The sequence below is a fragment of the Alosa pseudoharengus genome, unplaced genomic scaffold (assembly GCF_046254945.1).
Source record: "Alosa pseudoharengus isolate Yale_2024_CS ecotype anadromous, Long Island Sound unplaced genomic scaffold, YU_APseudo_1.1 YU_APseudo_1.1_scf_3, whole genome shotgun sequence".
NCBI classification, from domain to species: Eukaryota; Metazoa; Chordata; class Actinopteri; order Clupeiformes; family Clupeidae; genus Alosa; species Alosa pseudoharengus.
In genome coordinates, this window is record NW_027468718.1 from 23,654,527 (window position 1) to 23,682,252 (window position 27,726).

The 27,726-nt window shown below is 39.8% G+C and overlaps 2 protein-coding genes across 4 annotated transcripts; both read left to right on the forward strand.

Moving 5' to 3' along the window:
• The first annotated feature begins 4,215 nt into the window (after positions 1 to 4,215).
• Positions 4,216 to 19,864, forward strand: LOC143100442 (uncharacterized). Of its 2 annotated transcripts, XM_076263628.1 has the most exons (19): positions 4,217 to 4,536; positions 6,045 to 6,080; positions 6,211 to 6,258; positions 6,606 to 6,653; positions 11,454 to 11,516; positions 13,098 to 13,148; positions 13,243 to 13,275; positions 13,376 to 13,426; positions 13,537 to 13,569; positions 13,759 to 13,806; positions 13,917 to 13,946; positions 14,128 to 14,178; positions 14,284 to 14,316; positions 14,962 to 15,006; positions 15,251 to 15,283; positions 15,883 to 15,900; positions 18,735 to 18,848; positions 18,966 to 19,019; positions 19,201 to 19,864. In XM_076263628.1, the coding sequence occupies exons 1-19, from the start codon at positions 4,476 to 4,478 to the stop codon at positions 19,227 to 19,229; spliced, it is 879 nt and encodes a 292-aa protein (XP_076119743.1). In that variant the 5' UTR covers positions 4,217 to 4,475; the 3' UTR covers positions 19,230 to 19,864. The 2 variants fall into 2 exon arrangements, with proteins under 2 accessions (XP_076119744.1, XP_076119743.1); XM_076263629.1 differs by lacking the exon at positions 14,962 to 15,006 and having other exon boundaries at positions 4,216 to 4,536.
• A 524-nt stretch (positions 19,865 to 20,388) lies between these two features.
• arsh (arylsulfatase H) lies at positions 20,389 to 27,611 on the forward strand. Of its 2 annotated transcripts, none has more exons than XM_076263630.1 (11): positions 20,389 to 20,769; positions 21,003 to 21,083; positions 21,710 to 21,862; positions 21,957 to 22,078; positions 22,165 to 22,287; positions 22,369 to 22,789; positions 22,889 to 23,025; positions 23,229 to 23,363; positions 24,673 to 24,835; positions 25,753 to 25,874; positions 25,996 to 27,611. In XM_076263630.1, the coding sequence occupies exons 2-11, from the start codon at positions 21,061 to 21,063 to the stop codon at positions 26,364 to 26,366; spliced, it is 1,770 nt and encodes a 589-aa protein (XP_076119745.1). In that variant the 5' UTR covers positions 20,389 to 20,769; positions 21,003 to 21,060; the 3' UTR covers positions 26,367 to 27,611. The 2 variants fall into 2 exon arrangements, with proteins under 2 accessions (XP_076119745.1, XP_076119746.1); XM_076263631.1 differs by having other exon boundaries at positions 21,006 to 21,083.
• The last annotated feature ends 115 nt before the right edge of the window (positions 27,612 to 27,726 follow it).

A 27,726-nucleotide genomic window follows, 5' to 3' on the forward strand; every position in this document is an offset into this window, starting at 1 on the left:
CTTTTGAAAGTTCCGGAGTAGCCCTCGCCTTCCAATTCTATGACTCTCACTGTAGCCTAATCTTTAAATTTGAGCAACGTCATTTTCAAAACGTGTAAAAGTGATTTGTTTACACTGTGTGTGTGATTGATGTTTATGTGGGTGAGTGCGTGCGTCGAGCCCGAGGGAGCAAAATTTTTCATAAAACAGAAATAAGCCATACAAACTTACTAACTCACCAAAAACGTTAAAGTAGTAAATATATTTCTGAAGACTAAAATATAATTCCTCAGAAATTAATGGCAAAGACTTGTGACCTTCAATGTATTGGATAGACAAACTAAGAGTTACTGAGTTTATAAAACATACATATTGCCTTAAAATAGGCCTAGCCATATAATACTGTAAATGCAAACCAGCATTTCCAAGATAACACCTGATCAGGTTGTGCACATAAGGGGGCAAGCATATTCATGCATGGCCAGAAGGGTCACATTGTCCTAGTCATGAAAGGACTGGGGTAGACATTAGAAGGTTATATGTTGCCATATTAGCTGGTTGGGGAAATATAGCCTTAATAAAATAATAAATAATACTCTTTTGATCCCGTGAGGGAAATTTGGTCTCTGCATTTATCCCAATCCGTGAATTAATGAAACACACTCAACACACAGTGAGATGAAGCACACACAATCCTGGCGCAGTGAGCTGCCTGCCTGCCTGCCTGCAGTGAGGGGTTAGGTGCCTTGCTCTAGGGCACTTCAGCCGTGCCTACTGGTCGGGGTTCGAACCGGCAACCCTCCGGTTAGAAGTCAGAAGCGCTAACCAGTAGGCCACGGCTGCCCAGCCTTGTTAGTGGTGTGCTGTATAGGATCCCACTGATAAGGAGACAAGGAGTCTGTAGGTCTCAGATCTACTGTTATCTACTGTTTCACCAATAGTCTTGCACATCTTCATTCCTTTATAGCCTACTGGAAACTTGAAACATCGTATCAACCCATTGTACGCTAATTGGCACAGTTTGCTGTTGAATTGAAGAATAAGGAATTAAAGACATAAATAAGAAAATAATGTTTAGGGTCATCAGAATAATATAACCTAATTGCCTAAAACTGATCAAAACCAAATGAAACCTTTGGCTTTTTTCCCGTTATATAGGTGTTGCCCCAAATGGGCACTCAAACGGTTCCGTTGGATTAATGCTTCCTGGTGGGTTAGGTTCAGGGGTGTCTTTGCCAACAAAGTTGTTTTAGTGAGAGAATCACATCTGTCAGTGCATAGGTCTATAACAGAGCCGTGTGAGTGGGCCGAAACAGTTGGCCTGGCAGCAGCTGAATATGATGTTCAGTGATTGTGGGAATAGAAGTACTTCTCAAACAACTCCCAAGAGGACAGCTACTGGCCCACTTTCTATGACTTCCATTCTCACACTGATACAGACATTTAAAACTATCCTCCACCCCAGCTGTCTTTACTAGCAGACTAGTATTTAAGGTACTTATAAATCGACATTGAAATACCAGACTATTTCCACAGACACTCTCTCTCGCTCTCTCTCTCTCTCTCTGTGCGTGTGTGCAAGAAAGGAAGAAGGTCATCAGGTAGCTTTAATGTATTGTGAGTCAGTTGGTTGTCTATGTTTACATGTGTGTGGACTGAACCTAACCATCTGAATGCCGTTGAACACACAGAAGTTCTTCAAATGCATTTTGAATGGGATTAATTTAAAAGACAGACATGGCAGGCTACTATGTGATGATTGCTTCATTTATGCCTTTGGGTGCATTTTTTGTGTCTTAGACTTTTCATGTCTGTTGAAAGGAGGACAGTTTCATTACACGCCTTGGAGGTATCTTACACTCTATTTACACACAATGTCCTGATATATGATATAAAGATATATTCAGTAGGAAAATACTGCATTATGTGTAATGCATAAATGTATTAGATTCAAACATGCAAAAATTCATACATTAACCTGATACATTCTAAGAATGAATACATGGACAAATAGGAAACAAATAATACAAAGATGACCCATGCAGAGCTGTGTGAATGATGAAGGAATGGTTTAGATAAATGGTTACAGAAACTGGGGACTGTCAGAGAGATAACTGACATTGAGTCAGGAATATGTACTCGTCTTTCCCTGAAATATTGCTCCTATAAAACAGGCAACGCATATAGGTGTTGTTGATGGATATTGCTGCCATGGCTCAGTCAAGCTACATTGTCTCTTGAATGAATAACAGGAAATGTATTTGAGAGTGTCAGAAAATAAGTGTCTGCAGTATAGATGCCTGTCAATTATGCCAGAGCTGAACTCTGCTTAATGAACACTGCAATGAAAGTAAAAAAAGCTTGAATATGATTTGTGGGATCCCTTTGAGTACCTTGTCAACTTGAGTGAAGGGCATAGGTATATTGACAAGGAGCTGACCTTTTAACTAAATTCGCCTGACTTGGTCCAATAGGCTATTTTGACTATGTTTTTAGTGTTTTCGTAAGGCAGCTCTTTATGGTGCTATTTTAACCCACCAAAGTGTCAGTCTCAATCTTCACCTTTACAATACAATTCATTCACCTTTTTTAATCAGTGGTGCAGCTACAATAAGCCTATATTGGAACACACGCTTGAATCAATCAAAACCAAACATTTAAATTTTTGTCAATTCGAGAAAGAATCTCCCATTAGTTCATCATAACGTCAATGTGTATTTCAATGCGCCGCTGAAATTGGATAAAATACCAAAGGTAACAGAAAATGTTATAAATAAATAACGGTTCCCGTGGAAAGCGATTGATGACATACCATTGGACTCACCAGGGTCACCCTGACTTCTCCATAGCCATCTACTCTATTCCGTTTCAGTGATGCTCGATGAATCTCCAACATCAGATGCCGTGATCACAATCCACATCTCGGCATATGTACCACAGTATGACATACAGAATAAGCAAAATAGCAAAAATAAACAAAGCCACTAAAATTGCCTTTGTCACCGGAGATATGAAAGACTGCATGTCAGCAGCCAGTCGGAGGAGCGACGCACAGTTTGTAACAAGTCTTAGAAGCGCAGGGATGGACAACGTCTGTCTCCAGTAAAGCTAGAGAAAATCTTTAAAAGCGGTTCCGATTTTTGACAGTAAAGAGTTGAGCAGAATAGAGGTTCAAAAAGGGAAACGAGCTGTGTTCCGAGATGCACCTCAGTGACTGAAGCTGAAATCCACAGCGCAATCATGAAGACCGAACCACAATGAAACCACGCTTGGGCAAAAAAGTAGTAAAAGGTAAATTTATATCCTATTGAGCGTGAAAATTGCCACCCAGCTCAGCTGAATAGACACTGTTACTGCGTTGGGAAACAGGTTGATGTAGCCTATTCAACAGTTCCTCCGTCCGTTCACTCAACTTGGTCGCAATTGTAAAGGATGTCGGAGGTGCTCTGTGTGATATGGTCACATTGTCTTTCAGGGAAACCCACGTCAACGCAGACATCATCACAAGAATTAGCATCAGCATTCCTGCCACGAATAACCCCGTGATCAATGTCATCGCATTGATTAGCCTATAACTACTGATAATTCTATTTCATACCTTAAACCAACATAGGCTTTTTTGACTGTTTCATCGATGCTCAAGTTCTACCGTCAACAGAAATTGGATTGGCCTATATGTCTATATAGCCTACAGTTTGATAATTAGTTCCTAATTATTTTAATTAACACACACACAAATCCCACTTCAGGTAAAAAATAGGTATATACTAGAGTGAAGTGCAGTACATCTGCTGTTTGCTAGGTGGCACACCATGTCATTTCAAAGGATGCAACGCTTGAATTCGTAGGCTTGATGGCTCAGAGCGAATGACAATGAAAACGTCATTTTGAGAGTTTTCAAAGACGAACCTAATTGTTGTTCAAGTTATATGATTTAAGACATAGCCATCTGCTTTCAAAAACCTTGCCTAAGGTGTAAGAAAATGCATTAGGCTTAGGTTACGGTCATTTTTGAAAGAATTCGATTTGACTAGATGCCATTGTCCCATATTGATTTGAAAAAGTTTCAACGTGAAAGTGGCGACTTTGCTCCTAAGACAAGAGAGGCCTTATAAGTGCGATGAATTAAATCCCATTAAGTTGCGTGCAACAGTGACGTCAGACAGCGTGCGGTTGAAACCATGCCTGCTGGCGCTTCATTGGAAAACACACCTATGTTTGGCGAGCATTAGCATCTCTTGTGAAAACTCTTAGGAAAACTCCTTACGTGCAATTGGACCCCGAACAAGTCAGTCATACGTTTGGCTGGCGGGGCAGGGAAACACCCAAGAAAGTTTCTCACTAATGTTCAAACAAAAGAGTGCGGTAGGCTAGTCATAGACTTGACAGTGTTGTGAGCACACGTTGGAGAAGTGCATTGGCACAAATTATTGACAGCTTAGAACAAAGCTCTGCAGTTATAGAAACGTTTATCGGTTTTATTTTAATAAGCCACGATGATGTCATACTTGTGGATTTTCTTGCTTGCAACTATTGTTACGGGAGTGAAATCGGAAGGTAAGCCTCCTTCAGGATTAAGGATATCAAATCTGGATTTGGGGATAGGGAAAAACTTTTTAAAAAAAATACAACAAAGGTATCACAAAGAATAGCAAGACAAGACGAGCAACACTTAAGATTGATGTTCTAATTGATAGTCTACCTTTCTTTGACCATCATAGCATCACGTATGTTGTTCTTTACCCTCTAGAACACAATGTCCAGGGGGATGAAACCATTCAAATCCAAAATGCGACAAACCTGTTCTATGCAGAAACCGCAACATTAAGCTCGTTAAACACCTTGTCCTTTGATCATATTTAAAACATAACTACATTTTCTTTGATAATAGCAGCTTTGTTTATGTTGTATGGACTCTGTCAGACTCTGACTGAAACATTCTTTAGATGTTTCGTATATTCTCCTCACTTGCTTTGTCTCACTAGCCAGTTTGCTATAGCCTAGTCTTGAATTTCCCCTTGGGGATCAATAAAGTATCTATCTATCTATCTACCTTTATTTTAACTGGGTAGGCCTACGTCATTGACTGTGTATTAGTGAAGTCTAGTGGAAATTCAACAGATTGGCAAGCATGCATCAATCTTTCATTTATAGGCCTATTTTGGTTATAGTTGTCCCATTCATTCACTGAGTGAGAGAATGGACAGGGTGCAGTCAGAAATCCAATCCTACTCCTGCTGCAGACCCCACCCTTTAGAGTGAACTTAGAATTATGAAAGAAAGGGATGTTTTGGATTCAGTCCTTAGGAGATTGATCATGGATATGGTAAATAAATTGAAACTCTTATGTTTTCTTGGACTGATTTGGAAATGAAATGTACTGGTTTTGCCTCTGATGCACGTTGTCTGAGGTGTGATGTTGGCCTCCTCTGTTCATGTGTATATATTTGCCAACTGTAAACAGTGACATTATATGCTGCCAGGGCAAAACAGAGTACTTGTTTGGAAAATGCATACAGAGAATCTTTAGGTAGAGGTAAAGGTCGTTCTGGTAATGAAAGTGCCATGCCCAACAACACCACAGCAGTTAGTGATGAGTATGCAATGTTACATCATAGATTACAGCTTGAAGTGATAGGGAACGTCTGCTGTATATCATATACTGTACGTTCAAACAGAAGAGCGGAAAATAGCCCTGGAGAACAGTATCGTCTCAAGTGGATTACATTTAATGGCAATGTCAGGGGTCAACCAACATAATGCGAAGTGAATATGGAGCAAGGATTACATAATCACCTACAAAGATTTAACACACGTACACTTTCTATAGATAAGCCACTTCCCCCCCTGTGAAACAATGTAAATGAACCAGGGTACACAATGTTCTGACAAAGCTTTTAACTGTCACCCATGTAGCTTACATGACCAAACCTGTCTCAGTGGAAAAACATACATGCTATCAAGCTCCATACATTACTTAATTGTACATGTCTAAGGAAGTGAATTTTATGTTATTATTCTGGTTTGCTTTGACCATGTTTTGTTATCCAACTTTGTCTGTCCAGGGGGAGATGTTTCAGAGGATGTAGCAGAGGCAGAAGGTAAGTTGATGCAGAATGAAAATTAGCATATTACATCAACTAAAACCATTTTTTCTCCATGTCTACATTCTTTCTTTAGTGAATATTTGTATGTAAGTACCATTATGTTAATATGTCCTTATGCTTAAAGCATTGCCAACAGATTCAACTCCTGAGGAAGCAGTCGCTCCTGAAGAAGGTTGGTCTTAAGTTGACTTTGAGTAGTATCTTGCTATTTGGTTGATGGTACTGTAACCATGTCTATTTGTCTTATTTATTCATCAAGTTAGTAACATGGGCAAGCTGGCCATGTTTTATTTGTTATGTGTACAGTATGTCTGATTGAGATAGTTCACAATGAGGTTCATACATGGGGATATCACAGTCAGTTTCAGTACATATAGGTTTGTATTGGACTGAATGTTAAATCAACTCAGTACTTTTAAATTCTGATATTTTGTTCTACAGCAAGATTCATGGCTCAATGACAGCGTGTGGGTGAGTCATTACAGCAACATTTAATATAGATTTATTTTACTATCTAAGGTTCGCCAACAGAGTCTGTCCCAGAGGACGCGGCTGCACCAGATGAAGGTATGTTGTAGATGATAGATAAGTCGTTAAGGCGTTGTTAGTCAGGCGCTCTTTTTTTTAGAGTTTTGTGGTTGATTAGGACATTTTATAAATTGAGCTATTATAGAATGAAAATAAACTATAAGATCAGCATGCTTTGCTGTTGCTGCAGGCACACATAATCTTCCAATGTGGTCAGTCTCCTGTATGCCATTGTCTAGAAAACTTGAGGATCTTACATTTCATGTTCTTTAGGTATTTGCAGTGTGGAATGGTGAGGTATATGCAGCAGGTTGGTTTCACTAAAGTATAAGACTCCTTCAAACATTGTATTTGTTAGCTGAGTGAGTCATATATATATATATATATATATATATATATATATATATATATTTTGTTGTTCATTTGAATTGAACCCTCATCTCAGCAATGGGGAATTTAATATATATCAGAACATTGCTTAATATAGCTATTTTTTAGAATAAAGAATAATTAGCCATGGAATCAGTTGATATACCTGAACAGAGTTTAGTTTCTTCTGGGTGGGTCTGAGCATAGTTAAACAATGAACTGCTTGCACACAAACTATGTTGTTAAAGCTCAATGGTTGTAACCACACAATGAAACTAAATCACATTTTTAGATGAAAGAAAATCTTCTGAAAATGTTTTTAAAAAATAATTATTAGCTTGTTTAATCTGGCTGTCCTTTTGCTTCCTGTGTTGTACTGCTGTTTATGATTTACGGTGCTGTCTGAAATGTAATACTGAAATGGTAATTTAACATACATCTACTGAGTTCCTTTAGGTGTGTCTCAGTGCAATAGGTAGGGGAATGTGATTTAGATCAGTTTCTTAACTGGTGGGTCGGGACCCAAAAGTAGGTTGCGGAACCGCTCTGGGGCTCGTTTATGGAAAGAGTTGTTTGCTAACTTGCGTCGCAACCTTGGTAGTTCGCTCCATCGTTCTTGGATTTGGTGTTTCTAGAAAAGGAAGTTCGAACTCTCAATCGCAAACAAGGACGCAAAGTTTGGTCGTTTGAACTACTGCCCCTGGGCAGTCCCACTTGTGTCATTCCTTGGTAGTTCCAGTTGGTGTCCAGAGCGCCTAACCAAAAATCACAACCGCCTAACTATTACGAAAACGAAAAATTACTGGATGTTTATCTCGTGACTTAATGATTGATCTATCCTGTAGCTTAATTTTGATTAAGAGACTGACTCCCCTACTTGGCTCATTCTTGCTATATATAAATATTATGTAATATATTGAGTATTGCCTTGCTTTTTGATAGGCTAGTAATTATAATCTTCACAGACTCTTTAAATCAGCACAGTGATAAATGGTGTATTGGCTAAAGCAGGTGACTTGTTATCCCAGCGTTGTAGGTTCGATTTTCTTATGATGTGAGATTGTCCTCTTGCTTCTCGCTAACTGCAGGTGAACTAGTGTGACACGTAGATTCAATTGTTTTTGAGTGATGTCTTTGGTCTCTCGATGTAGAGTCACTATATGTATGACCATGGCCTACTCTAGGTAAAAAGAATGAGCTAGGATGCGAACTCCGGCCGAGTGCAGTGCACCGACGCGGTACCGTTAACGGCTCCTAAACACAGCTGCGTTCCGTCAACGCATGCCAGTGGGTGTTCCCGACGGTAGCTATGCAAATGACTTGAAGTATAACCGTAGGCTGCTTTGATTGGTTGGTGCCGTCCGTCGATTGGCTTGATTGGTGCGTTGCAGTGCTGGAGACGCATCCCATTCCGTAACGGCTCCCACACACAGCTGCGTTCCGTCAACGCATGCCAGTGGGTGTTCCCGACAGTAGCTATGCAAATGACTTGAAGTAAAACCATAATGTGATTGGTTGGTGCTGTCCGTAGATTGGCTTGATTGGCCGGTGCCGTCTGTCGGTGCAGCAACAGCTGAATTGTGGGTCTGTTGCGGCGCGTTTCTCCCGTCACTCGCGTTCAGCTATTGCTGCACCGGCATGCGTTGACGGAATGCAACTGTGTGTAGAAGCCATAAGCCAGAGACAGTTGATAAAGTGTGCGATACCCAGAAATTCGTCCAGGCTATATATTTTTTCCAACATAGATATTTAACACAAATAATAATGACTCATTTTGGTCAGCTTAAGTTAACTGTTTTATATACTTGCAATAGGTTTAGGTTTTGGCTGATGGCAATGACAATGCCAGCATTAATCACTCGGTTGAGATTAGAAAAATGTCGACATAGGCCGTGACAGAACATTTCTAGGGGGTGGGGTATTACACGTTGCCACTGTTTCCACCAATGATATGTATCGCTGCATCATCAACAACGTTGTTGGAACTACAGTGTTCGAACGTCGGAGGTAGCGAATTGCGACACAGGTAGCCTACGATGCTTTTTGGAAACAAGTGTAACAATGTCGTTGTTTGGTCGCAAGGCGTACCATGGTGGTTGAGCAACGTCATTGCTAACTTTTCTAGAAACGACCGGGTGGGTTGCGGAGCTTGTGGGTAAAAAAAAAACCCGCCCCTTTTAAGTGCTACTTTATCAGATCCAATATTGGACCTTTATTTTGATCGACTTTATTCATATGTCAGTCGTTGCCATGGACAATGTTAATGTGACGGGTCATGCTACATCAGTTTAGCGATATATGCTAGTAGGCTACGACCCTGAATATTTGAAGTAGGATATGGATTCACTTAAATTGAGGACAAAATGGGACAGAAACTCTAGTGTGTGGTGTGCAGTGAATTGTTAGTGGGTCATTCTACGAAAACGTGCCATTTTATGTCCCTCAAACAAAAGTGTCTTGCAAAGCTGAATTAACAATATTTTTTTCATAATTATTTTATATTTTAGGAAATATAATAATGGTAAAAATAAATTATTTACTTTTTAAGAATACATCTTTTTTTTTTTTTTAAAGGATTTTAAGCACTTTTCGTATTAGGAATATTGCAAAAGCTGTAAAAATGGCTTGTCCCTCGGTATGACTTGTCTAGTATCATTGGCTATGTAGGATTAAAAAAGTCAAATTATCATAAAAATAAATACATGTACAAAAAGCCTCAAGTGTTTGTTCATGGATCATTAAACAATTTTATTTGGAATGTTTTTAAAATTATGAAAAAATCAACATTTTACATTTGTCCCCATGTTGTCGTCAACCCTGTTACTTTTGGATAAAAACCCCTTTGGAGAAAATGAACTGTGCCAAAAGTTACATCATTTTCAGGAAGTGATATCCCCTGCCTTCCAGGAAGTTAATGGTGAAAAGACCAGAAAAGTGTTGTTCTCTTTTAATTACTTTTATTACGGTTTTGCTCCGTCTGACAGAAGGGGACAAGCTAGTTTTGTCAACCCTGTTACCACAAAATCATGCATTAAAAAATAATTTGATTGAAAATTTAAATGTAAATATTTAACAGCATTTTAACCTCTCTTGAATGCACACCATGTGGTGTCCTGGTGTCCACCACATGGCTAGTAATGGCTGCCGATAACAATATTTCATCAACCCTGTTACTGTCAACCCTGTTACTGTCAATCCTAAAATCTAATAATTCATGTGTTCAACTCCAGAATTATTTATGTAACACATAATTATTTGTATAATATTCATGAATTTTTTTTTGGTAACAGGGTTGACATAGCACACATACCTCCATTGACTATTTGTTAAAGTAAATAAATAAATAAATAAGATAGCCTGAGATGGCACCGCATGTTTTTCTGAGAGGTAAGAATCTACTTCATCAAAATAGGTGCTTCAAGATTTTAAAAACAGTACTTTGAAAATTAGATATTTTGAATGCAAAATGGCACGTTTTCGTGGAATGACCCTAGTACATGAGAGCATGAAACCATAAAAACCAAAATGCCACATGGAAACTAAGCACCCCTGTCAAAGACAAACCCGTCGAGGTCTTTGAAAGGTGACGTGACAGGAGTTGAAGACTTCACAAATGTAATGCCAAACATCAGCATGTTCCAAACAAGTAGGGCTACAGGCACTTTGCATGTCTTATGTAGCTCACGGTATGATCCACTGGCTTGAACGCTAAAACATATGGGTCGCGACTAAAAGAATGGGTAATTGTGGGTCCCAAAGCTAGACCAGTTAAGAACCAGTGGTTTAGATAACAGCAATAACCCAAGTAGAATCTGAACCACTAGACAAAACCAGCACCAATTCAAAACAAATGCTTGCCAATTCAGTGGCTGTGCTCCAGACTTGGGCCCCAAACATGTTTGTTCTTGATGAGCTCACGTGTAGATATTTTATTTTCATGGTGGAGTTGATATCCTTGGAAATGCCCCAACTTGTCATAAAAACTTAGATTGAGTTCTGGTGCCCATGTCTTAACTCATTTTCTGTCTCAGTGGAGATAGAAGGCAAGGCATGCACGTTTGTTGAACACAATCCTGATGTACTGGTCTTGTTTGTGCATTGTGTATTCTGTGTTATACCTATGAACAATTAAGTTTAGTCAAGGTGATGCCCTTATCTTCTTTAGGGCCCTCTCTACAGATTTGTTTATGTGTGCTATAATCCAACTTATCACTAACTGAATGCAGCAGTAGTAGAATTCCATAACAGATTATCTTTATTGAGTAGGTCTACATAACTTTGGTTTCACAGTTTCATAGTCATTTTCTTATGACTTTTATATATACATTTGTTTTTAGGTTCAGAAGTCAAAGAAGATACTGAAAGTATCTTTATATCATTTGTAATTCTTTCGAACCATGATATAATTAAAAAAAAAATATTCTCAATATGTTAAATTGGCACAATAACCACCATTTCAACTTTAAACAGAAACACCCACAGAATCTCCAGCAGAGGAAGAGGCTGCAGTAGAGGAAGAGGCTGCAGTAGAAGGTCAGTACTGTAACAGTACTCTGGTTGAATGTATTGCTTCATGTGTCTGTGTACTAAATGACTCGACCATAATTTCAGCTAAATAGAACATATGGGATTATTTCTTCTTTTGTTGTTTTAGTTTTTATGACCGTAATAACGATGCTACTTGTATATGTGACCCGATCTGACAAGGGGGGGGGGGGTCTGTACTCAATTGGATAGACCTAACCAATCAGAGCAACAAAAAAAGCTTATGTGAGCTGTAGGAAGAACACCGGAACCGTTCTTCTCCACTAATGCCTTAACAATTGTTTTCTTGTCTTTTTAAAAAGTTATTGCGCTGTCAATGTCTTGTACAATGCCCAATTGCAAAATCATAGACAACAAAATACGTAGCAGGGTAGCCTATTCGGAAAACGGATATATCCCCTCCTTCATTTTAAAAAATTATTTTGTTCACACCAATGCTAGGAATATGGTGGAGAAGGGTGTCGCAAACCCCTCAAGCAAACAGGTGGCCAATTAGAGATTTCAAACAAAAGAGGGAACAACAAGTCACAATGCAAACACGCTGTTTTCCCTTGATGAAAGTGAAACCAGAGTTTTCCCACATGTCCACTTATTTGGCTTAAGTTTTCAGAAATAATCGTTTTCAGTGATAAAACGTCCGTTTTTGTGTAAATGAAAGCCAAACCGCATGGAAATATGCATTTTTCCATATGGGGTCTTAGAAGCCATTAGTCTAGCTTCTAGCCACAGCGTTTTTGTTGCAAACAAAATCAACCTAAGCTGCTCAGATGACGTGATGGATGAGGCACCGTTGCTCATCTGTCCAGTGGATCAAGTGGATACTGTGATCTTCGGTACGTGAAGACAGCACACTTTGATCATTGCTACCCCAGAGCTAACTTACAATGCAACTTGCAATAGGTAGTTAGCTTCAATTAATACCCGGATCTCCTTATATGGGCAAAGAGGCAGCTTTGGTTCCTTTTTTGTAGGCGATCTTCAGAGGTCTATAGTGTCTCCACAAAGGAGTCCAAGACAAGTCCAGACCAAACTTCCCGACCTCAAATAATGTGGCCAGGGCTAAATTCAGCTGGCATCCAGGCAAGGCAATTCCTACCTCTACCTGCCTGTAACCTGTAAATTCAAATTGCACATTTTCTCAGTTTTTCAATTGGAAAAAGATGGCTGGAGGCCACAATTAAAAATGCTATATCTTATATAACAATTCAAGATATGACTTTGACCAAGATATCATTTTGAGTCACTGTGATTGTGTTGATATGTGACAGATTGGGTCACATATACTGTATGTGTATATTATAAGAGACCACTGCACACATTTCTGATGTCATCCTACGGTTGTTGAGTGACATTCAATTGTGTTGACGGTCATATTCAAATTTGCAGTGGTATATATATATTGTGATGATGATGTGCTATATAAATAAACTTAAAACAGACTTTCTTCTAGCAAGCATCTTTGTTTTTTTCTCTATGGTGTGGGGCCCTCTATTTATTGAAACATTTATTGCATCGACCTGCAGCATAGTGTACACCTCTTTGTTATTACCACTATCCATTCCTTTCTAGAAACTGCAGCAGCACCAGAAACATCAGAGGGTGAAGAGGCACCCACAGAAGGTACAGCGTTTAGGCTTTATAGAAAAATGTGAAACTCAAAGGTGTCACAGACCTTTACTCAAGCATTTGCCTTTTTATGTACATTTTGTGACAGGTGAAGCTGATACAGGCGATACAGCTGTTCCAGGTCTGTTTTTCTTCCTCTAAAATTGTACAGTATGGCAAAACACTGAACAAACATGCTGTTCATGAAAGGACATTATGCAGTAATTACTTGACTTTTTCAGAGGGAACTGCAGTTCCACCAGCCGAGGAAGAAGCAGAGGGGGTAACACAAGGTAGGAGAAGACTACAAAAAGATCTCTGTAGTGTGACAAAAAATGAAAAGAACATATGAAAAATATAGGTGACAGTCATTCAAAGAGTTCCCATCTAATGCTGGTTTCAGGTGAAGCTGACTCCGCTGATGAAACTGCTCCAGGTGGGTACATATATTTCAGTTGAGTGACTTGCAAAGTCACAGCCGAGTGTCTTTATTCAAACTTGCATTAACAAATGAGTCATACTACATACAGCATTTTAATCACATAACCCAAGCTAATTATGTTGTAAAATAGGAATGCGCTGGGTGCCTGGGAGATATTAACCGGTTTCTCTTTATCAACCGCAGAGGCAACTGAAGCACCGTCACCGTCAGAAGAGGAGGCCCCAGTGGAAGGTGGCAGCAGAACTCTTTTGTGTTTGTGAAAATGAGCTGCACAGTCATTATATTATAGGCCTACTATACTGTACTCATCCTGTGTAATATTTTGTGTTTGTAAATGTTAGGTGGATCTGACCCTGCCACAGAGGAGACCGGTAGGTTCAACAGCCACATTTTAGAATGTTGAATGTTGGAAAAAGGTTAAATGCAGAGCATTGAACATCTTTGGGAATTCATAACCCCTGTGATGTTGCATAGATTGTCATGAGAAATGATCAGACATGCTCAACAGGTTACTAATGTTCATATAATTTGCATATCAATGTTTGTCCTCAGATGTTGCAATAGAAGCTCCAGTGTCAAAGGAGGAAGTGGAACCTGTTGAAGGTAGACAGAAATGCATCAACAAATTACTGAAAAAAAAATGGTGTAGTCCCCTCATTATCCATGTTACATTTATGCAAATGTGTATATTTTGTTCTTCCTTAATAGGTGGATTTGATCTAGGTGATGCTCTTGAACCAGGTACATTTCATTAGCTCTTTATCCCTAGTGATGGAATGATTGCTTTTTTGAGTTTTAAATGAAAAGGTTAATCTATTCTGTCGATTAGATGTCAGAACTATTGGCAAAGTATATGCTGTTATACTAGAATACCACTCAAAATTCTATTATGTCCCATACAGCATTGGCTGAAAATCTACAGGCACTTCTATACATGTCATAGAATGTCCTCTTATCTTTTGAAAAGTGTTTTTGAGCTGGACTGTGGAAACATTTTCATTGTCTCTGCAGCAGGGTACTTCCACCCTTAACTGTCCCTGTTCTGTTTCCCATTAGTCTCCTGGTGTTTTGTCTGTTTCCCTGTTAACTGCTTCCCTACCAGCTGGTGTAATTGGTTACAGAAACCAGCCTGTTCGTTTGGCTTGACCTTGAGGCAGAAAGTCTATAATTATAGGACTGAAGAGCATGTTAACGAAATGTGATGCTTGAAACACAAAAGCACCATTATTGTTCTTGTGCATATCACTAATCTTCTCACTCTTAGCTCTATTTCCCCTGATCTATAATACGAGCGAAATGCGAAAGCTGTGTGGCATGAAGCTAATGAATGTGTTCTGATTGATATTCAAATAACTCATTGAGCATGTTTGCTTTGTCCTTCCTAAGCCAATGACCCCCCTGCTGACTCAGGTCCTGTTGAGGGCAAAGGAGGTACAGTAATATTTAGCCCAATAGCAAATGACTAACTCCTTTGTTAACCTTCTGTTCAGAGCTTGCCCCGCTGAAACTTGATTTGTCATCAAGTCTTTTTGGTAGTCATTAACCAATTCTATCTATATGCATCTATATTAGTTACTATTATTTGTATGTTCCTGTGCTAACTCTAATCACCATATTGTCTGGACAAAGTAGCAGCGCTGTGTTTTGAAAAACTCTCTCTGGCTCTTTATTGCAGCACGCTCTGCTGGAGCTGCATCTGGCCCGGATGGTATGTCACTTAGAACCACTTAAACATGCTCAGTAACATACTGACCCGCACACGCATGGACACACACACACACACACACACACACACACACACACACACACACAATGAACTGTAATTGTAGTGACAAAATCCAAAATCAATTTACAAAATCCTATTTAAGAGTATGCATATCAGCTTTTACCAGGGCTATTAGAGATGTGACAGGCTGTATGAGCTGTTTGTGATTAAGATGGCTAGTGCTGTCGGAGTAAGGGAAACAAAATATATTGTGCTCAGGTCTATATTTTTAACACAGTATCGTCAGCAAGGCACTAGTCATTTTCATGTAGTCTCCAACTGAACTATTTACTTTAGTCAATTTAGTTTATTTGGAAAAATACATCTGGCTGTTTTGCCTTTAAGCCTGACCAAAAAAAAACTATTAACATAGATTCCTTCATCTTCCTTTCTAAACAATGGCAATCTGTTATGAAATCTAGGATCTAAAATACAGTATGTATGTAATTGGCATGGCATACCAATATCAAGATGTTTATGTTCATTTGTATCTTCAGTTCTTTTTTAATCTTTTGAAATGATCTTTTATTCATTTCCTGTAGGAGCTGCTGAAGACAAAGGTAGAGTAAATCCTTAGACTGGGTAAACCGAGCCTGATCTGCCGGCGATTTCTGTTTTGCCATGCAGCTCAGGCTGGAAACCTGTGCACCTCTGCTACTTCCGTTACAATTTTGCCGGGACCAATCACAAACTGACTTATCCACCTGGCATGCTATTGGTAGGTTTAAAACGATGAAGATAGAGAAGTGACGGCAAAGTCTCTCACGACCGTCAATCCAATTCCCTTTAACCTCTCGACGATGCTCAATGTATTTTTTAGGTTAGCAAACAAATTGATCGAGTGGGTGTAAATACCATTCACTTTCATGTATTTTTTGCACAACCTGCAAAAACCGTTCAATGCCATTGCTGCTTCTGCAGACAGCTGATAATTGCTATGGAACGTCACCTGCACTTTTACGTGTATGTGTCACTTAATATTACAAACCAAGACTGCGGATCTCTAAAGAAACGCAAGCCCCCACCCCATAAGTGTATCTACAGTGCCTATAGAAAATCATCATACCCCTTTGAAATTGTTACTTTATTTGTCATATATACAGCCTGAAATCAAAACCCATTTAAAAAATATATTTTTCCAGTTTTATTTACAAATTTAGCTGTACTGTACTTAGTTAGCTTTGCTGTGTTTTGGGTGGTGTGCTGTGTTCAGTCCAAAAAGTTCAATCTTAGTCTCGTCTGCACTATGCAAAAACACATCTGGAATATTCTGCTACCATGTGGATGCCTACTATGAAGCATAGTGGGGGCAACATTATGTTGTGGGGATGTTTCTCTTCAGGGGGGACTGGGCAATTGGCCAGGATAGAAGGGATAATGGATGCTGCCAAGTACACCCAAATTCTTCAGGAAAAGCTGCGTCCTTCTGCTAGACAGCTGAGGATGGGCAGGTCATTCACCTTCCAACACGACAATGATCCTAAACATACTACCAAAAGAACAAAGCATTGGCTTAAGGATAGGAAGGTGAATGTCCTTGAGTGGCCAAGTCAGAGCCCTGACTTAAATCCTATAGAAAATCTGTGGATGAGTCCATCGCCGTTCCCCACAGAATTTGACTGAACTTGGACAATTCTGCAAGGAAGAATAGGCAAATATTCCCCAATCTAGGTGTGCAAAGCTAATAGAGACATATCCAAACAGATTGATGCCTGTAATTAAAGCAAAAGGAAGCTCTATGAAGTATTAAATCAGGGGATTGATGACTTTTCCAACCCTGTTATTCTAGCTTTTCATTTTTTATTAATTTTCAGAACTGTTGCCCTTTTTCCATTATTTTCATGTTAATAATATAAATAATAAAACTGGAAAAAGATATGTGTTTTGATTTCAGGCTGTATGACAAATAAAGTAACTATTTCAAAGGGGTATGATGATTTTCTGTAGGCACTGTAGGTGTATTAACACAGCTTTGCATTGTGTTTGATTAGTGCCCTCTGCCAATGGACTATTACCAATATAAGGAACTTCAAAGTCTTTGTATTTGTGCTTAGTTTCTTTAGCCTGTCTAGTAGCATCAGATGTTAGAGGGATGCATCCTTGAAGCTGTTCCTGTGGCATTAAGTGTTCTCTTAGATTTGACGTTATTTGATTCTGATGTGTATAAGATTTTTTTTTCTCTGAGGGTTATGCAAAACCATCATCTCATGCTACCACAGTAGTAGGAAGATCAGGCTGAATCTTGCCCGTCTTGTCTTTGAGGTTTAGTTTCCTTATTCTACTATAGAAAGGGCATGGCCCCCGAGGGCATAGTGCGACAGCGATACAGAACAAGAGAGCCTCAGAGGGTGGCAATGTGCCACTGTATTTTTATTTCATCTCGAGTCACATGCCATCAAAAATGGTCAATCAAATAATTAATAATGAATTTGTTTATACAGCTACTCTGGGAGATCTGAGGTGTGGGTAGAACAGTATGTCAAATGTATACTGATGATGAGAAGAGACATGTTTTTGTAACACCCTTACTCATGCTTTGGTACTCAGAGCATTGCTATGCGTCTTCCGCAAGACTTTGAGTATGTGCTTAAGGATATATGATCTATAGGTACTCGCCCATACGATGATTGATGTTCTGTATGTACCAGAATGATATAGAACACAGAGTCCCCCCCCCAAACTCTCTCTGTGTGTGGTGATAAGGCTTTAGTTAGTTATACTACAGTTATACCTCACTTTAGTGGAATCTTAGTTGGCATGCTTAAAATGTACAGCATCCAAGCTATGTAAAATATCTTCAGTGCCATGTGTTGAATCACTGACCACAACCGCTATTACAGAGACAAAATGTGTTTTGTTGACTTTCAGTCAGTCACGTAGAATTTAAATGTACAGATGTGGTTAACAAAAGTTAATGTTAATGTAGTTAATATTAATGAAGTTCCTTAAAGTGACTCACCTGGAAAAATCCAGACGTGGTTTCACAACAGTTTGATTCTCTGTTACATAATGGAACCGATCATTTAAAAAGTGTTAGGGTCATGTAGTGTATGGTTGGCTTTTTTGTTTAGCCCAGATTTGTCTTCATTGTGATTTGTTCAGCTGTTGAGTTTTTTTGCTATTATTTAGTAGTTGCTTTCTTAAATATATTAACATTTATACAACTAATTTATTATAACTCATTTTTAGTGGAAACAAAATATGCCATCACGTGTACAGCTAGCCTGCTGAAATATTATTCTTTAGCTGTATACTTTATGATCCTTAACAGCACCATACCACCCCCTTGTGGATTGATAGCATACATGGGTTCATATAGAAATGAGTATCTTCATTTACAAATTCTCTACTTCTGTTTGTAAGCTCGATCTCTAAAGACTATGTTGCATTTCAGAGGCTGGATCGGGTAAAATTGCTGGTATTCTGGCTGCAGTTGGAGTAGCGATTGTTGGGGCAGCTTCCGGTTACATTGCCTACCAAAAGAAGAAGCTTTGCTTCAAACCCGAAGGTCTGTATTGCTGTATCTCATTCTCTACTTTATGGTCTTCTGAACATGAACATTCTATGCAAGGCATCAACGAACCTCTGGCGTAAGTATCACTAACACAGTGTTCCATTCCCACAGCTGATGCAGAGAGCGCACATAAAGCGGACCCTGCCACACAGGCTGAGCCTCAGGGTACGTCATACTAACTTCAGTGTTCTCTATGCTTTTACTTGATATGATATTTAAATTATGAATGGACAAGACATCATCAATGTGTGCTTACTACATAATATAATATGAATATTATGAATATGAACTCACTGCCTGTAAAAAATGTCCAGTTCACTTAAATCCTTGTGCACTTTTCCCACAGTTCTCAGCAGCCTTCTGAGTTCATCATAAATGGTGGTTGTTGGGGAAAGGTCTGCAACATGAATGCTGATGTCTACTGAGTTGTAGTTGGAGTGAAGTATATCATTTTAGGACCTAAATGTGAAATGTTGATTTTAAGATTAGCTGGAATGTGCGTAATTTGAAGGCAGATATTTGAGAGTATTTGGCGAAGAATGTGAAAAAGTGTTACATTGGTCCATCTTTAATGTTACCTCCAAGTAGTGCCTTATTTCTGCAGGGAAAGGAAGCATTCGGCTTATCTTTAACTTCAGTAAATTTTAGATAAAAGTCTGTCTAATGATCATTATACATTTTAGGATACAATAATGTATAAATGTTGGATTGGTTGGGTGACTGGTTTGGTTAAACATGCAACATTTTTGAGGTAATAATTTAAATGTGTTGGTATTATAGCTTTTTCTGGGGAGAAGCACTTTCCTTTCAATAGATGCTCTGATAGATTTTTACATTATTCATGTCTGATTTATGTTTTATGATGTTAGCCCTTGTCAATTTTGTCATGCTATTGTTTGGACTTGTAGCACTTCTACTTTTTGGAATGCTGTAAATACTGATCAACTGAATAAAGTGGGATTTTCGTGTGTTTTGAGGTTGAAAAGACAATTAAATTAAATGTAATTCCAGTCTGAAATACACCATTTTGTACAGTACATTGGGGGAAAATATTAAAAAGTATACAAAAGTGCATTTGTATACAAAAACAACTTCATCACCTTCACATTAATTTTGTATGCTCATGTAAAGGACCGGTAAACACATACAGTAGCAGTCCAAGCACTGATGAGTTATGTGGTTATGAGACGGAGCATGTATGCAAAAGTGTAAAACTCTCACAGCATGACAGGAGACACCATGATAGTACCAACTTGGCAGTTGGTAGTGTTTGAATAGTTTTGCATACAAGTTAGCTCACTAGTTTTAGACAAAAACTCTATTATAGTATTGCTTCAAACCTATAACATAGATAGATCGATACTTTATTGATCCCCAGGGGAAATTCAAGGTCACAGTACATACAATTACCATGTAATTCACAGATAATAGACATGATGGGTATGATCTCTTGACAGCATGTATATTAAGATCTGCTTTCTGAATTCACTCGGGTCATATAAGTAGCCTATGTTTACTGGGCTGGTGGTTAATAATAAAATAGGCCCAAGCACAAATGTGATAAATCTGAATTATTTACACATTCTCTGTGAAATAGGCTATATGTTTTGCACACAATAATGACGGTGTTATGTTGATATAATATAATTGCTACCTATTGGCTGCACTGAATATACTGTTGTCATGTGAAAGTGCATTAGGCCGCCTATGCATTTCATGATGATGGTAGGCCTACCTGACCTTTCAGACCGCAGTTAGTAAAACGTGCCCTTGATTTTACAGAAATGGTGTGCTGCTATTTCAGGAATTACGGTAGGAAAACGAATCGGTAACACAGTTACATTCTTTGCTGCAGACATGGTTTGCGATTATAAAATGTAACACTAGCCTAAATCCAAACTGAAGACGTGTACAGGTAGTCTTGTCGATTTATAAGTCATTTATGGTCTGAGATGCACACTACATTACCTAATTTACGTGATGTGGGAATTATTTGGGATTCGTATTAAAGTTTGAGACTCATGTTGTTAGTTTGTTATTATGCTAGCTAGTCTGTCTATCAATGGGAACGCTGAAAGGGGCAAAGTGTCACTCATGCTTTGAAAATAGCAAACTTACAAACAAGCTCAAATTCTGTCCTCTATTTAGCAGGTTACTGCATTCATTTTGCATTTGCTATAAGCACGAGTGAACACTGAATGCATCCATGGAGCACTTTAGTCTGTTGTGGTAAGTCAAGTCAGTGTGTGTTTGTGGGTCTAAAAAACGTATCGGTACAAAGGTAGCCTACTCATTAGGCTACTCCGGAGTGAATGAATACCGAGGACAAATGCGTGGAAGCTTCCCTCAACAAATGACTTCATTAACCCTGACAGAAATAATTGCAGTTATGGGACAAGTTAAAAGTGGGCCTGTAGGCTATCCTCTGCATATTTACTACACATAATCCCCCAAAACATGTTTGACATTTGCAGTGGGTTTTTTTAAGGGAAAAGGAAAAACTGACACTGTCAATCATGGGCTTTTCTTAGCGTATTTCTAAACAACTCGTTTTACATTGTAGCCTACAATAGGCTAATAATCAAGGTCAAATCTATGGGCAAGGGAAAGTAATGGATTATAAAGTAGCCGCAACTCCAGGTTGAAATGTTCAATGTTTTACAGTAGTAAGGAGTTCCCATGTTGAACATAACATTTCTATATTATGTCTTATGTTAGTATTATTGATATAGAAAATAATAGTCAAAATAAAGAAAAACGTTTGAATGTGTAGGCTATGTCCAAAACTTTGAAGTTTTGACTGGTACTGTAGGCTACATATAGACCTAATGGAGCTTGTTTTATGTATTTTGAAGGTGCTTACCATCGGGACTCCTTATCCTCATTGTTTCTGCCAGATACTGTGTCGGACTGGACAATGAATCCAGTCCCAAACCCAATTTCGTCCTCATGATGGTGGACGACTTGGGTATTGGAGACATTGGTTGCTATGGAAATGACACAATCAGGTAGGCATAATTTCCTTAATAGGCTATTATTTCTTTCAAAACCTCTGTTTTTTCATTACTTGTCAATCTCTACCCTACCGCACTGGCTCAACAGGACCCCAAACATTGACAAACTGGCTCTTGATGGAGTGAAACTGAGCCAGCACATTGCTGCCGCTCCTCTGTGTACCCCTAGCAGAGCTGCGTTTATGACGGGCCGATACGCCCTGCGGTCAGGTAGGACTGCTCTGAGAAAACAAAAAAGACTTTGATAAAGGCTTGAATGCATCTCTCCTGATGTCAGGTTTGTTGTTGTTGCTAAGGGCTTGGGGCTGTCGGAAGAGTACAGGTGATTCTTTTTTTGGGTGGCTCTGGAGGACTCCCTCCTAGTGAGACAACGTTTGCCAAGCTCCTGCAGAGAGAGGGCTACACGACTGCTATTGTTGGTATGTGTCATACTCATGGTTTTGTTGTTGATGTATTTGTTAAAGTTATCATTACCAGACACATTTTTACTTTTTTGACAGGAAAATGGCATTTGGGGCTGAATTGTGAAAGCAGGAATGACCACTGCCATCATCCCAACAACCACGGTTTTAACTATTTCTACGGGCTTCCTTTCACCCTTTTTAATGACTGCAAGCTCGGAGAGGGCTCAGATGTGTTAGCTGACATACAACTGAAGCTGTGGAATCTTACTGTCCTGCTTGGTCTAGGCCTGCTTACTCTAGTCTGTGTGCGTGCTGCTGGCCTGTTGGAAGTTAGTGGAATGCTGATGGTGCTCGTCGCTCTTCTCTGGCTCCTGGCTTTTGGGGTGTGGTATATGCCATTTCGCCTCCACACCTGGAACTGTATCCTTATGAGAAATCAGGAAGTAGTAGAGCAGCCCATGAACCTCGAAACACTCACAGAGCGCCTCGTCAATGAAGCTGAGCAGTTTGTTGAGAGGTGAGGACTACATGCCAATTGCATCCCTATGTTGTCTCCCTGTGTCTTTAATCATGCCGTTGAGGGCTTCTGAGTGAGATCTTTCATTTCTGGTCACAGAAACCAGCACAAGCCTTTCATGCTGTTCCTGTCACTGGCACATGTGCATACTCCACTCTTCACATCCAAAGGCTTTGCTGGAAAAAGCAAACATGGCATCTATGGAGACAATGTTGAAGAGGTGGACTGGGTGATAGGTAAGACAGATCATGTGGTTGTTCAATGAGCAACACCTCCATGGGTCAGTGTTAAAAAAACTAATCTTATCTCATTACTCACCAACAGCTGTAATGAAAGTGTCATCTATGTATCCGCATGTTATGTGAGGGGAAAAAATAGAACATGGTTCAGGAATCTGCTGGTCTAGACTGATAAAATGTCTGTTTCCTTTCCCCAACAGGCCGGATGGTGAATGCCATTGACAGGCTCAACCTGTCCAACAGGACCCTAATCTACTTCACTTCAGACCACGGCGGATTCATAGAGGACTCGGATGCACATGGACAGAAAGGTGGCTGGAATGGAATCTACAGAGGTAATACATGCCTGCAGCCACGGTTCCACATTTCAATCTGTCAATTGGTGTTGACTTAAAGCAACACCAAAGCACTTTTCCTCTGTCGCACGCACATTATTTGATTATCCAGCACCGGCTTCGCAAATAACGATGTCCATAGACAAGGTAGAGTATGTTGCATGGTTTTATGAAAGTATGATGTATTGCGACATCAGAAGCAAGTCAAATTTGTAGCTTCTTATGTCTCATTCCATCGAACTACAGATCCGTTACCCGATCTGGCCAACTTGCATAGTGCGGTTATAGCCGATAGAGGGTCGCAAAGCGAATGCAGAAGTGCCATTCACCCTGTTACGAGTTGATGAACCACTGAAACGATTTTGGAAACATTATTTTAAGGTACAAAAAACTCTTTGGTGTTGCTTTAACCTAAAGAACATCAGTGATTGTCGAAAACTTTCAGGGCTCTTCTAACATAATATACTTTTACTTTTTTCAGTTTTACTGTTTAGAAGATAAGGGTTCAGTATTATGGACTGATCTGGAAGGATGTCAGTCAACAGTGAGAAAGCTTGTGATGGTCTGGGTAGAGTCAAAAGGTGGAAGGAGAATGTTTTTTTGTTTTATATCTTTTGTAAATAGCTTTCAAATATTTAACTGATTTATCAGTTATTAATTTGTTTTTACTGAATTATTTTCTGAATAGCTGAACATGCAAATACACAAATGTGAAGGAAAAAAGTAGCCCTGAACATTTGATCAGGGTTTATAGTGAGCAATTCAGACATGTGTCTGTTTAATGCAGCAAAGTTCCTCTAGTTTCCTTAGCGACCTTCTCGGATTCACTTCACTTGAGACATCCAGATTTCCACACCCCACGGTTGCTCCGGACATCTTTGGACAATGTTTCTGTGTGAAACTCTATTCCAGTCATTTAGTCTTTAGGAGGAACAGGATGTGTGAGTCCACATGCCGGCCCCTTGTCTCAGCGTAGGACCCTAAGTAGCCCCAGACGTCTGCTCCTCCACTGCAGGGCAGCCCAGCGGGACAGCCGCCCATAATAGGCCCTTTATTTCCTGTGCCATGTGCTGCACAAAGCTGACAGTGTCTCAGCCCAGACTTCTGACTAAATATGCCTCATATCTCCTGAAGTACTTCTTCAAATCCAAGGAGTCACATTTAGTAGTAGTTATAGTAATGCTAGTTGTAGTTGTGTTAATGTTTTTGCCAAAGACACTTTTCAAACAATTGTTTGCAAAGGTTGACAATCTTGATGAATTCTGTCTGTGAAATGAAGAACACGTTTCGATCAGTGTCATTTTTACAGGAGGAAAAGCTATGGGTGGTTGGGAGGGGGGAATCCGTGTCCCCGGAATATTCCGCTGGCCTGGTAGACTGGCTGCAGGAAAGGTGATAGATGAGCCCACTAGTCTCATGGATGTCTACCCCACACTGGTGAACCTTGCCGGAGGACAGCTGCCAAAGGACAGGTGAGCGGGCACTCATACAAGAGGAGAGTGGGGGTAGTGAAAATATGAAGGCAAAACATCTTAATGCGTTTATGCTGTGTTTTACATGTATAAAAGCTATTATTACATGTCTCTTCTGAGTGCTGCAGAATGCTCCATTCACTTGAATGGGCCTTCCCAACGTTCGGTGGTCTGCTAATTCTCAATAACAGACCGTTGCTAAGTATAATAGACCGCTGTCAAGGAAAATGGGCTTTGTGCTTCTAATTTACGTCTTTCCTATTACTGCGCAAGGACTGGAACTTCATTCAAAAGTGAAAGCAGACGGTTGATCAGCTGTGGGGCAATTCCACGGAAAATCGACTTTTTGTCACATCAATAACGCCAGTGAAATGCCTTGGCATTTGTATGATGTGAATGATAACATTCCTTTTTTGTGCATTTTTTCTCATGTACATTCTTCAGCCTAAAATAGCAAATGCTCAAATTTTGTGTCATCATTCACATCATACCATACCATCACATTTTATTGGTGTTATGGAGGTTAAAAAAAAAAATCCATGGAATTGCCCTGTGTTCTAAAGAATGTTTGATTCAAGTTCAGTGTGTGCTGTTGCGAACTATTTGTTAGTTTGTTAGTGAGGCTAAAGAGTCACAGCGTGGGGAGTTTATTGTTTAGTTTTGGCAAGTAGCCGTGTAATAAGCGGGATAATGTCTAGAACGCCGGTCATTATTGGGAAAATAAGTCCCTTCAGGGTCTGCGCGCTGCGCGTCGGGGTCCGTTTCGCCCTGTCGGGACTTATTTTCCCAATAATGACCGGTGTTCTACTAAACTAAGTACTAAATTATACTAAATTATTTGGCATATAAATCCCCTTGATATCCCTCTGGTATTTGAAGGAGTACCTAAACTGAGCTGTGTCTTGTCTACCTCTTAGAGTGTTGGATGGCCATGACCTGATGCCACTGATGGAGGGCAGAACGGAGCGGTCCGAACACGAGTTCATGTTCCACTACTGTGGCATGTACCTCAATGCTGTCCGCTGGCATCCACCCGGCAGTGAGTGTCATGCACACATGCACTGCATGCCATTGTGTCTCACTCCACAGTGTGAGATCTATTGTGGCTTTACTGTCCCAACGATGTTGTTCATTCCGTTCACTTTTCTCTCTCTCCGCAGGTGATGCCATTTTCAAGGTGCATTTCTTCACTCCCAACTTTTCCCCGCCTGGAGCAGGCGGTTGCTATGAGATTGGGATCTGCATGTGCCACAAAGAGTTTGTCACTTACCTCGACCCTCCGCTGCTGTTCAACCTGGCCACGGACCCGTCCGAGAGCACTCCTCTCTCCGCGGAGACCGAGCCTCGCTACGCTGAGGTGCTGCAGAGGGTCAGCCATGCTGTGGAGGAGCACCGCCGGACGCTGCAGCCCATGTCCAACCAGTTGTCGTGGGAGAACGTCCTGTGGCGGCCCTGGCTTCAGCCCTGCTGCGGAACCTTTCCCTTCTGCTCCTGCTCGGAGGCCAACGGCACAGCGCCATCTGCAGCATGACCACAGCACAGTAAACAGCGGTCACAGGCTTCTGGCCATCGGGTTCATCTCCACAACAAAACACAGAATGGGTAAAAGTGTTCGTGATGGGGCAATTTTTACCCATGCATGCAGGTGTAGTCCTTGATAATTGTAAATGCTAAGCCAGAACTGTGAATTTACTGTGAATTCGGTTAAATTCTTCTCACATTCCTTCAGCTGTCTGTCCAGTGTGTGTTTAAATGGAACAAAAACCAAGTGGCCAAGTCATACACTACTCCGGCTTAGTTGCTTCAGAAGAATGGAAGGGAGGGATAGCAATTGATTGGCTTCTGAGCTCAAACACTAATAACCTTTCCCCAGAATCAGTGACTGTATCTCTAATCATTTTTGATCTCAAATATGGTGGGAAATGGATATCATCATGCTTTATAGGGATTTTATCAGGGAATTCAAACTTAAACTAAAAGTGTCTGTTTTTCAATGACATTCTCTTTGTCTGCTTATATTGAACAACTTAAAGGATAATTCCGGTATTTAGCACTTTGAGTCCCTTTTCTGGTTTGTTAGGGATGAACTAGAGTGGTGGACACCAACATTTTGACGATGGGTCCTGTCTCAACTTCTGACTCGTTTTGAATCACCTTTGACTACTTCAGAGTGGCTGCCTTTAAATACAAAGCTAATCTATAATGCAAGTGCACTTTCAGATCTATCAAAATTGCCTCCAAAGAGTTATTCTGATTCCCTTCAGTTGGAAGAGGAACATGACTGAAAGTAGGATTGAATAGGTTGCACAGCTGACCAGGAGGTGGCAGTATATCCCAGGTCAGTGGAAACACTTCTGCATACTGCACTCCAGTCCTTCGTTTGTGTTCTTTAATTCATGTGTGTCAACATTTTGTAAGGGAGTATGCTGTGAATTTTATTTTTTTCTTTACATCTAAAGAGGGAATATATTAATTCATTTTTAAGGATAATTAAAGGAAGTGAAAAGTGAAAACTCCATCTTAAATATTATTCATGAACTGTTGAAGAAGAGAAACCTTTAAAATGTGAAGGCTGGTATTATGACTATTACAGTATTATGCCAAACTTGCAGAGTTTAGGTGTCAAAACCAAAAGGGAACGCATAACCATCCCCTTGCTCATGGGAACAAAATCATTTTATTTTATTTTATTTGCTTTGTTATTGCAACTTACCAGTTCTTTGGACACCTTGTGTATTTGCTTTAAGTATTCATTAAAATAATTTTATCAAATTAATAGGAAGGTCTATTTTGTGTGTAGATTTATTTATTCAAGCAAAGTGACACTTTACCAGCAGAGGGTGCAGTACTCAAACATATCAGATCAGAGAGACGGGGACAGTGCTAGACAA

Excerpts from the sequence above, each read along its gene's own strand:
- LOC143100442 (XM_076263628.1), top strand. The coding sequence starts at position 4,476 with ATGATGTCATACTTGTGGATTTTCTTGCTTGCAACTATTGTTACGGGA. Across the intron at positions 13,276-13,375 it reads AGGCGATACAGCTGTTCCAG|AGGGAACTGCAGTTCCACCA; the intron begins GTCTGTTTTTCT and ends TGACTTTTTCAG. Across the intron at positions 18,849-18,965 it reads GCTTTGCTTCAAACCCGAAG|CTGATGCAGAGAGCGCACAT; the intron begins GTCTGTATTGCT and ends CCATTCCCACAG.
- arsh (XM_076263630.1), top strand. The coding sequence starts at position 21,061 with ATGGAGCACTTTAGTCTGTTGTG. Across the intron at positions 23,364-24,672 it reads CTGGAATGGAATCTACAGAG|GAGGAAAAGCTATGGGTGGT; the intron begins GTAATACATGCC and ends TCATTTTTACAG. Across the intron at positions 25,875-25,995 it reads CCGCTGGCATCCACCCGGCA|GTGATGCCATTTTCAAGGTG; the intron begins GTGAGTGTCATG and ends CTCTCTCCGCAG.